The 11,190-nt window shown below is 33.4% G+C and overlaps 1 protein-coding gene and 1 long non-coding RNA gene across 2 annotated transcripts; one reads left to right on the top strand and one right to left on the bottom strand.

The window, feature by feature from the left end:
* Positions 1-458: 458 nt before the first annotated feature.
* LOC133703664 (flavonol sulfotransferase-like) lies at positions 459-956 on the bottom strand. The gene has a single exon (XM_062128274.1). The coding sequence runs from the start codon at positions 954-956 to the stop codon at positions 459-461; it is 498 nt and encodes a 165-aa protein (XP_061984258.1).
* An 8,515-nt stretch (positions 957-9,471) lies between these two features.
* On the top strand, positions 9,472-10,592 carry LOC133703256 (uncharacterized). Its single transcript, XR_009843856.1, has 2 exons — positions 9,472-9,805; positions 10,238-10,592. It is a non-coding gene; the product is annotated as an uncharacterized LOC133703256 (long non-coding RNA).
* Positions 10,593-11,190: the final 598 nt, after the last annotated feature.

Below are 11,190 nucleotides of genomic sequence, written 5' to 3'. Positions count from 1 at the left end.
TTAATTATGGGCCTAACATTACCTAGTAGCATCTAGGGGCAGTTTTGGTTTTTTGCTTTTAAATGTGCAATGAGATTACTTAAACATCCTTGGGGTAAAAAAAAATTGCCTGCGGCCAAGGGATTTTTTTTTGTTTTTCAAGTTTATTTTTTTCGTTATTTATTGTTTTGTTGAGAACATTATGATCACGTACAATAAACTTATGAAGTCAAAAAATAAAAAGCTTTAGTTTCAGGGTATTTTTTGTCTTTTCATATTGTTTTTCTTTATTTTTTTTTTGGTTGAGGGCATTATGAATTTTTTTTAAAAAATAAACAATATTAAAATTAAAAAAGCTGAGGGAGGTGCCCATGAATTTTTAAGCAGAGGGGGCAATGGCTCTGGCTGTAAAATCAGACCTTCTATTATGTTTTCGAAAGCACCACTACTTTTTCTTTCTCATGGTACGATGCATATAGCTAGAGGTCCCTGCAAATGTAAATAATCTTGCAACTAGAAGAGATGATAGATTTAGGTAAACAACTGTAAGGAACATGAGTAGATAGCAGAGGAATTGCCAAGTCCCGATTACTTGGGTTTTGAGCAACGTTAAATTCCAAAAAAGGAACACAGTCATGTGGCATCTTGGTAAGTAAAGAACTAGTTGTTGAACCACTTAAACGGGATCGTGTGAAAATAGCAGAAGTGAGGGCCTTAAGCCAAGTTGTGCCAGTTTTTGGAGAACTGGCGAGAAATATATCAGTGGATTGAGGATTGAAGCGCTCTTGAACAGACATGATTCCTTCCAAGAAGAAGGGATCGTACCAAAAGCATTGGTACAGGTAATAATCACACCCATTCAAGCCTTTTACTTTTGGAAAGGTGGACATCACTTCATTGTAATTTTTAGCTTCATTTTTCCTCTCAGCACTTTCACCAGAATCCAAGATTTGGGTGGAAGGCAAAGAGGATTCCATGAATGTAAAAAAAGAAAAAATAATGTAGAATGAAAGGCCATGGCAGCTATTTGTAGCGAGTTGAGAGCTGATTTAATTTTTGGCACCATCGACCATTACCTTCCGCGAACGTGTTGTCTCCAATTACAAATATTTGGTCACCAGCGTCTAAGATTTTCTGACATTGCCACGCTGCCTGGAATTCCAATAATTGAATTAAATCAAAATTTACAGTATTTAATATTATTGATGACATGTCCGCTGATGCAATTGGGTATTATTTCATATTATATATATTCTATAGCAAATCTTTGACGTCATTGTGTTTTAAACCTTTCTTTACAACCTTTAAATGGCGCGGAACCCTCCACACAACTTCATTTGCTCGATAGTATGGTATTAATTATTTAAAAAAAAAAACAACTCATTGACAAATCTTTAGCATGATTGTGTTTTCAAAACCCAATATCTAAGAAAGAAGGATACGTTTATATAAAGTAATTGAAGATGGAGTTAAAATGTCTTTTCCATTAAAAGAAAAAAACATTTTCATTATTCAAGTAAATGTAGTGTGTTAAAATGTATTTCTAGACCAGAAAGAAATATGTACTTCTACTTGGTGGAAAAAATTAAACAGTTTTAATTCCTTTTTTTTTTGGCATGATTAAGTTAAAAAAACAAATAGAGAGAGAGAGACATTATCTAAAATTGATACTCTTAAATATCTGTATTAATTTTTTATTCCTATAAATTAAAACTATTCAGAGTAATCAATGGTGACCTTAAAGCAGTTGAGACTAATCCTTCATCGACTGAATTAATAGTACGGTAAACTTAATTTCATCTTGAATTTTAATGTCTAAATGAAACCTGCATGATATGATCGATGATTTTGTTTATTTTTGTATTTAAAAAATATTTTTGAATATTTTTTATTTTTATTGTTTTAATTTTTTTTATAATTGTATATTGTTTTAATGTGGTGATGTTAATTAAAAATAAATTTTAAAACATTAAAAATATTATTTTAATATATTTTTAAGAAAAATAATTATTATTTTAATTTCAAACATTAATTTAGGATTTTGGCCAGGAAAAAGATATAAAAAAAATGTGTCAAGAGAAAGGGATATAAAACACAGGAAAATCTAGGGCAATCAACAGGCAATTAATGGGCTATAAAGCTAAATTAATTGACGAACATGGACCAAACTTATGAGATTTTAATACAGAAAACTGATCTTAAGCTCAATATGAAGCTCCACTTCTTATGTCAACATATTTGTGTTGTATCTGATCCAGAGAGTTGACTGATATGAAGCTTTTGTACTAATAAAAAATAGTTTATGAAGAATACTAGAGGTGTGCTTCACCGGGCCAGGTTCGAAGTTTGTTTTTTAGAGGTCACTAGTTCAAGTCTCATAAACCTCTAGGCCACTAGAGCCTTACATGATCGTTAACTTCAAGGTCCGTGAGATTAGTCGAGGTACATGCAAGCTGGTCCGGACACCCATATTAATAAAAAAAAAATTTAGTTCAAATAAACTGAAGGTGGGAATTGATCCCGTGATCAGCAGTCCAGTTCATATTTTCCATCCACTGAAGCTATTGTCTGCTGGCAAATAAACTTCTCAATTCTCAATCTTATCTTACATAGTTAGTTGATTACTAGCTATTTCAGATAATTGTTTTAATAAGTAAAAATAAATATATAGATTTTTTAATTTTTTTTTGGATATAAAAAAATTATTAATCATAAATCAAAATACTTATACATGTAACTGATAATATTTGACCTGATAATATAATTGATCCATATACTCAATTATGTTTAATAACTTTATTTTTTATAATAAATATTTTATTTATTAAACAATTATTCATGCGAATAAAAGGCTAAGAAAATCGTTATCGAAAACGAATTAAAAAAAATATGAAGCTCAACTACAAAATAATCCGTTGCTAAATGGAGAAACTGAAAAAAATATATTTAAAATTAATATAATATTAAAAAATAAAATTAAAAAAAATCAATAATTCTGTTTGGGGATGAATAGTACAGTTTGCACATTGAATCCTCCACTCCCATTTAGATTTTCTTATAATAATAATTTTTCTCTGGGTTTAACTATATAATGCCCTTTTTTAAGTTGCTGTGTGGCATTCTGAGCTAGAGCGCTGGCATTGATACTATTCAGTTTTCATTTAGGAAATCCACTTTTTTAAGACTTGCTGTAGTTACTGGGGAGCTTTAAGGCAAGAAATATATCCCTAGCATCTGGGAGCATTTTTGGTTTTTTGCTTTTGAATGCATAATGAGGTTACTTAAATGCTTTTAAAGTAAAAAAACATTTGTCTTTTCAAGTTTGTATTTTTTATCATTTACTGTTTTATTAAGATTATTATGATTTCATGACTTCTGAATTTATAGTACATTTACTTAAATATTCTTGTAGCGAAAAAAAAGGGCTTGAGGTTAAGGGTATTCTTTGTCTTTTTATTTATTTTTGTTGAGCGCATTATAATTTTTAACAAAAAAATAAACAATATTAAAATTTAAAAAGCTACTCGCGAGAGGGAGGCACCAGTTGTGCACTTCGAGTAGAGCGTGCAATTCCTCTGGTTGTAAAAATAGACCTCCTATCATGTTGCTGGAAGCATCACTGCTTCCTCTTCCTCATGCTATGATGCATGTAGGTGGAGGTTGTGCGGTTTGTCGTTGAGAAACCTAATTTTTCTCTTTTTTTTCTTTTTTTTTTCTCTCATCCTCCCTTAAATTGCAGGTTTGTCCTCTTTGTTTAAGCTTTTCCAGTTTCAGTTGTCTTTTTTTGTTGTCCCTAGCTCTTTTGTAAAAGTTTTATTTATTTTCAATTTAATCTGTTAATTTCATTTTGTTATGTATTGATGCTTTCAATTTGGAACTTATTTTTTTATTCCTATTTTTTCCTTTGGCCTTTTTATAAAATTTAATTTTTTTAATTCCACCATTCAATTCAAGTTTATAGTGTTAATTTTTTTTCTTATTCTTTTGATTTTTTTTATCATTTTGTTAATTTTTTTATTCTTTTCAATCTAACCCTCAAATTGAAAATTTTTTGTTGCCTTCTAATTTATTTTTTATTTCAATTTCAACTCTCATTCTTTTAATTGCTAATTTGTCTTTCTTTGAATCTTTTTGTGTTATTTTTCTTTTGATTTCATGCTTCGACGCTTCATTTCTTAGGGATTCAACTTCACAACTTTTTAATGTATAGTACTTTCAGTCTAATGACTCGGATCACGAGTTTAAAAAGTTAATAGGGGTTGATATCGTTTTTTCAACTTATTTCTTTTCTCGATATTGTCATTTGACATTGTTTTTTTAAGAAAAAAAATAGTTGTGTGGTTTTCTTCAATTTCTTTTTCTATCGGAATATTCCGATCTCATGTTTTAGGTCATGGTTTGCCGGGTTAAACTAAACTGACTCGCCTCTTAATATCCAGATTACATGTCTATCATGTTAGCCCAGGTTGGCTCACACCACTTCTTTTGTCCATTTTCTCAATTTATTTCATATTTTTATATTTATTTGGTTAAAAATTAAACAATAGTATCTTTTAATTTTTGAATGAAGGTTTTTTTCTTAGTTTATCATGATTATTTTTTTTTATTTGCTATCATTACATTGTTTTTCTATATAATTTAAATAAAACTAACTTATTTAATTGATTGAATGATAACCTGAGTTATTAATTTTTTTAAAAAATAAACACAATTACAACATTTAAATATTTTATTGAAAAAATATTGTAAACCTGCAGTCTAGCGCAGTATCGTCTAGTCCTATAACGAGAAGAAAACCGTAGCTTGCCTTGCTTCTGTGGATATGGCGATAATACTTCGTAATACGACTACAAGCTAATAAGGGTGACCATTAAGGGTGAAGTAAAAAAATCAAAAAATTAATTAAATTAAGAAAATTGGGAAAAAAAATAATGGAAAAAACTGAACTGTGAAAAAAATCGATTAAACTGATTAAAATTTTGAAAAAACTGTCCGGTTTGGTTTCGGTTTTATAAGCCTAAAACCGAAAAAACCGAACCGCACCGAACCCAAACCGAAAAAAACCGGAAAAAACGAGCCAAAACAAAGCCAAACCGAAAAAAAACCAAGCCAAACCGAAAAAACTGAGCAAAACCTGAAAAAAACCGAGCCAGCCGGTTTGAACCGGTTTTTGTTCTAAAAAAACAAACTGAACTGAAACCGGTCCGTTTGAACTGGTTTCGGTTCAGTTTTTTTTTTAATCGGTTTGGTTACCTTTTTTTTATAAAAACCGAAACGAAAATGATCTTCCCTAGTGACCGTCGTGTTTTGAATATTTGTGGCATACTGAAAGAGATAACATTCTTTCGTTCGATCACTAACTATAGGTGCTGTATTGAGAATTGTGCTGATAGTTGAGATTAGGAGTGATTATTTTCGGTTTGGTTCGGTTTTTATTTAAAAAAAAGTAACCAAATCGATTAAAAAAAAACTGAACCGAAACCGGTTCAAACCGACCAGTTTCGGTTCGTTTTTTAGGACAAAAACCGGTTCAAACCGGTTTGGCTCAGTTTTTTCTGGTTTGGCTAGGTTTTGGCTTGGGTTCTTTGGTTTGGCTCGGTTTTTTCAGTTTGACTCGGTTTTGACTCGGTTTTTTCGGTTCGGCTTGGTTTTTTGCCAGTTTTTTCGGTTTGGGTTCGGTTCGGTTTTTTCGGTTTCAGGCTTATAAAACCAAAACCGAACCGAACCAATCGGTTTTTTCAAAATTTTAATCTGTTTAATGGTTTTTTTTCACGGTTCAATTTTTTCGGTTATTTTTTTTTCTGGTTTTCTCGGTTTTATCGGTTTTTCAATTTTTTTGCTCACCCCTAGTTGAGATAAAATTTGTTTTAAAACATAAAAATTAACTGCATTTGAGATCAAATTAAAAATAAAATTTACTTATTTTAGAATTTAAATTTTATTGAAATTTCAACCAAATCTCTTGAACTTAGAATATTAAAATGATTATAACAAATTATAAATAAATAAAAAATTGATCTTAAAAAATTATATATTAGTGAATATATCTTTATAAAATTTAAAACTTTTATTTCATGTAGAAAAAAAACAAGATTTTATTGTTAATTATATATTGAGAATATAAAAAGTAAAAATGGGACTAAAAAACAGTCATGATTTTAGAAAAGAGGAAACCTCAATAAAGTAAACTTTGAGCTTTAAGTTGCGCTGAATCGGCATCGGCTATCTTTTACTAAAATCATAATATGTATCATAAAAATTCTATCCAGTAACAGTGCTTTCTTGCTTCTGTCTGTTTCCGGTTCTTAACTAGATTGCTTTTGTCTGGCATGTTTTCTGATGATTGATGGCATTGTTTTTTAGGTCTTCATCTGCTTAAGAATTCTCCCGCTGCTTCTATTGATGGAAACCATTGTAGTCTTTCTGAAAGGAGTGATAATGCTTCTGATTTGGCCTTCATTGATGACGACAGAGGTGCGTGGTAGCCTAATATCACTGTAGTGTTTCTGTTTGGCAGCTGCTCCTCTTTCTCTATCTCTCTTACTAAGGATGCATCTTTAATTGTATTAGCAGTAGACAGCAATGCGGTTATTTGTATCAGTTCTTCTACAGATTGCTGCAATGAAGAGAGGACCTCCTCTGGGAAACGCTTAAATGTATCTCAGAGTTTCATTGCTCGGTTGAGTCTTTCTGCCTCCAGTTCTGAAACTGCCACACGATTTATGAAAAATACTTGTCAACTGAAGATGAGAGTCCCTTCCATGCCCAGTTCACGTAGTGAGACATTAAGGAGTTAGGATAGTAATAGGTCCAGGACCAAATTTGGTCTTGTTGAAAAAACTAATTGTACAAAAGATGCCTGCAGTGACTTGTTACATGATAGCCAAGATCCTTATGCATTTGAGGAAGATGATTTTCAGCCCTCAAAGTGGGACTTACTATCTGGGAAACGGAAAATCTCTCGAACTCGTAATGGTAGGGTAACCCCCAGAGAAGCTGAAAATGGGTTTCAATATAAGCTAATGAGTCAGTGTTGGTTATAATTCTTTTGTTGCAGAACACAAGTGCATGCAAAACAGACGTAAAGAAGAGTTTGTAGAAGAATAATATTATTGATCTCAGAATTCTCTTTAAATAGAGTTAGAGTTTTACTTGAAAACAAAGACAATTTAAAATTCAAAAACATTGCATAACAACAGATCAGATATGATCAGTAATTTATTCCTAAAATCTTGGTCTTCAGCAGAGATCTTCATTGACGAAATACATGCAACAGCAACAGCACAGCTTCCTAGTCTTCTGCAGCTTTCTAAGACATTTCATCAACACTCCTATTTGTCTTAACAGCAGCAGATACCAAGCTTTCTTCGTAAATCTTCAAAACTTGCTTTTGGAAGAGCTTTTGTTAGAACATCTGCAATCTGGTCATTAGTTCTGCAATATAGCAGAGTAACTTCTTCTTCTTTTTGTGCTTCTCTTAGAAAATATAACTTGATTTTGAAATGCTTAGTTCTGCCATGAAACACAGGATTATTTGCAATAGAAATTGCAGCTTGATTGTCAACATAAATCTTTGTTGGTTCCAGTTGATTCATATGCAGATCAGCAAGAATTTTCCTTATCCAAATAGCTTGATTGACAGCAGCAGTAGCTGCTGCATATTCAGCTTCAGCTGTGCTTTGAGCTACATTATCTTGCTTCCTTGAACACCAAGAGAACATGCCTGATCCAAAACTAAAACAGTAGCCTGAGGTGCTCTTCATGTCATCCACAGAACCTGCCCAGTCACTATCAGAGTACCCATGCAGCATGAAATTCTGAAGATGAGAGTATTTTATTCCATAGCTTATTGTATCTTTGACGTATCTTACTATCCTTTTTGCAGCTTGAAGATGCAATTCACTTGCACAATGCATAAAACGTGACAACAAGCTCACAGCAAATGTAATGTCTGATCTTGTAGCTGTAAGATACATTAAACATCCAATTAAACTTCTGTACTGACCTTCATCTGCTTTGTTTGTTCCATCATTCTTGCTGATTTTTTCCTTCAGATTCATAGGTGTGCTTGTGCTCTTGCAGCTTTCCATGTGAAATTTCTTCAATATCTCTTTAGCATATTTCTGTTGACATATGAAGATTCCATCATCATTTTGTTTCACCTCCATTCCAAGGAAGTAAGACATCAACCCGAGATCTGTCATCTCAAACACATCAAACATCTTTGCCTTGAATTCTTCAATTTGTGTCTTATTACTTCCTGTTACAAGTAAGTCATCAACATAAACAGATACAATAATTAAGTTTGCATCAGCTCCTTTTACATACAACGTTGCCTCACTTAAACTTTTAACAAAGCCAAGTTTATGTAGATGATCATCAATTCTGCTATACCATGCTCTAGGAGCTTGTTTAAGGCCATACAAAGCCTTTTTCAGCAGGTAGACCTTCTCCTCTTGTCCCCTGACTTCAAAGCCTCTTGGTTGCTCTATGTAAATCTCCTCCTGCAGGTATCCATTTAAAAACGCAGACTTTACATCCAGCTGATAAACTTTCCAATTCTTTTGTGCAGCAACTGCAAGTAGTAATCTGATTGTGTCCAAGCGTGCTAGTGGTGCAAACGTTTCTGAAAAATCCACACCAAACACTTGAGCATAGCCCTTCACAACTAATCTGGCTTTGTATTTGTTTATAGAACCATCTGCATTTTGTTTGGTTCTATAAACCCATTTGACTCCTATGGCCTTCTTGTGTAAAGGCTTGTCCATCAGCACCCATGTATCATTCTTTTCAATCATTCTAAGTTCCTCTTGCATTGCTTCAATCCATTCACTCTTCTTTACTGCTTCTTCAAATTCTGCAGGTTCACAGATAGCAATATTGCTACTTTCATAAATTTCAGCTAATGATCTTGTACCTCTTACTGGTTCATCGTCAAAGTTGTCATTAGTAATCTCCAAGATTGGAGATTCTTGCTTCTCTGTTGATGATTCCAGCTTTTCTTCTGGTTGCTCCCACTTCCATTGCTTATCTTCCATAAAGTTGACGTCTCTACTTACCAGAATTCTTCCATTTTGAGGCTGGAAGATTCTGTAAGCTTTTGATGGACTGCTGTATCCAATGAATACTCCTGGTTCTGACTTCTTATCCAGCTTATCTCTTTTCACCTGTGGTACATGAGTGAAACAAATACAACCAAAAATTTTTAAATGTTGCAGGTCTGGTTTGTATCCAAACCAAGCTTCAAAAGGAGTTTTTTTTCTGCAAGGCTCTGGTTGGCATTCTGTTCAGCAGATACATTGAGGTATTTGCAGCTTCAGCCCATAATTTCTTTGGCAACTCTTTTTCGTGCAGCATACATCTAGTCATTTCCATGATACTCCTGTTTTTTCTTTCACTTACACCATTCTGTTGAGGTGTGTAAGGTGCAGTAAGCTGATGTTCAATTCCAGATTCATCACAGAATTGCTGAAATCTTCCACATGTATACTCCTTTCCATTGTCTGATCTTAATGTCTGAATCCTGCACCCACTTTGGTTTTCCACCCATGTTTTATACTTCCAAAACACATTAGCAACTTCTGATTTGAATTTAAGAAAGAAAATCCAACAGAACCTGGAATAATCATCAATGAAGATGATATAATATTTGCTGCCATTCAGTGAAGCTGTACTCAAAGGACCTCCAACGTCTGTATGTACCAGCTGAAGTTTTCGTGTTGCTCTCCAGGTTGCATGAGGGAAAGGTTTTCTGGCCTGCTTACCATATTGACATGCTGCACAGTTTGCTGACCTGTTCTCCAGTTGTGGTACTCCTTTTACAAGAGTATGTTTTTGCATATACATAAGCCCTGCATGATGAAAGTGTCCAACTCTTTTATGCCACAATTCGTCACTGGATGTTTTTGCAGAAAACACACTCTGCTCCTTCTCCATAAGGTTTAAAGTAAAACCTTTTGATTTCATTTTTACCCTGAACACGTTGTTGCCCAAGTTGTCTTTGATCAGACACCATTGATCTTCAAAACTTAATTTGAAACCTTTTTCCATAAGCTGTCCAACACTAAGCAAGTTTTGATCAATGTCAGGCACATATAAAACATCTGAAATATACTTCAAACCTGACAAACTGTTTAAGACAACAATTCCTTTGCCTTTGACATCAATGTAATCACCATTTCCAATTTTAACTTTGGAAATAGTCGTTCTGTCAAGTTCTTTAAACAAATCCTGATTGTTTGTCATGTGGTTTGTGCAGCCACTATCAATCAACCAAGAATCATTCGAACTATTTCCTATTGAAAAACATGATGCAACAAACAGCTGCTCCTCTTCAGGTTGTTGTGCAACAGGATTCGCCTTTTCTTTATTTTGTTGTGTCCTGCAGATTTTTTCAACATGTCCAATCTGTCCACATTTTCTGCACTTGATATCTGGTCTCCACCAGCACTTGATCGGCTGATGATTTGTTTTTTTACAGTAGGTACATGGTGGAAATGTTTCCACCTTGTTTCTGTACGTTTGAACCTTTTTCTTCTTGATGAATCTCCTGTCTTTGCCTCCTCCTTGATATTGAGTTCTTGCTTGAAAAGCTCCCTGCATTGATTCTTCAAGTCTCATTGATCTTCTTTGTTCTTGTGCCTGCAGTGCATTTGTTAATTCTCCAAGAGAGATGCTGGTTAAGTCTTTTGATTCTTCTAATGAAGAGATCTTAGACTCATATTTTTTAGGCATAGTGACCAGTATTTTCTGCACAATTCTGTCATCAGAAAATTCTTTTCCAAGCAATCTTACTTTGTTTATTATGCTTAACAATCTGTCAGCATAATCTTTGATGTTTTCGGTTTCCTTCATCTTCTGCATTTCAAATTCTCTGATTAAATTCAGAACCTGCATATTTTTTGTTCTTTCATTGCCTTGATATTCCTTTTTAAGATAATCCCAAATACCTTTTGCAGAATCCAAATTCATGATTCTTGTGAATACTGTATTTGATACTGCAGCATATAAGCAAGCTTTGGCCTTGGATTTTCTTGTCTTCTTCTCCTTGTGAATCTTTAGTTGGGCTATAGTTGGATTTGCAGGCAAGTCAGGAACAACATAGTTTTCTTCCACAGCTTCCCAGAGATCTAGCGCCTCCAGATGCACTGTCATTCTGATGGCCCATGTTTCATAGTTTTCACCATTGAAGATTGGTGGTGAACCGTGTGA

The sequence above is a fragment of the Populus nigra genome, chromosome 9, assembly GCF_951802175.1.
Source record: "Populus nigra chromosome 9, ddPopNigr1.1, whole genome shotgun sequence".
In the NCBI taxonomy this organism is placed as follows: Eukaryota; Viridiplantae; Streptophyta; class Magnoliopsida; order Malpighiales; family Salicaceae; genus Populus; species Populus nigra.
The sequence above is the reverse complement of the archived record's forward strand: the minus strand, read 5'-3'. Positions and strand labels throughout refer to the sequence as shown.

Excerpts from the sequence above, each read along its gene's own strand:
- LOC133703664 (XM_062128274.1), bottom strand. The coding sequence starts at position 956 with ATGGAATCCTCTTTGCCTTCCACCCAAATCTTGGATTCTGGTGAAAGT.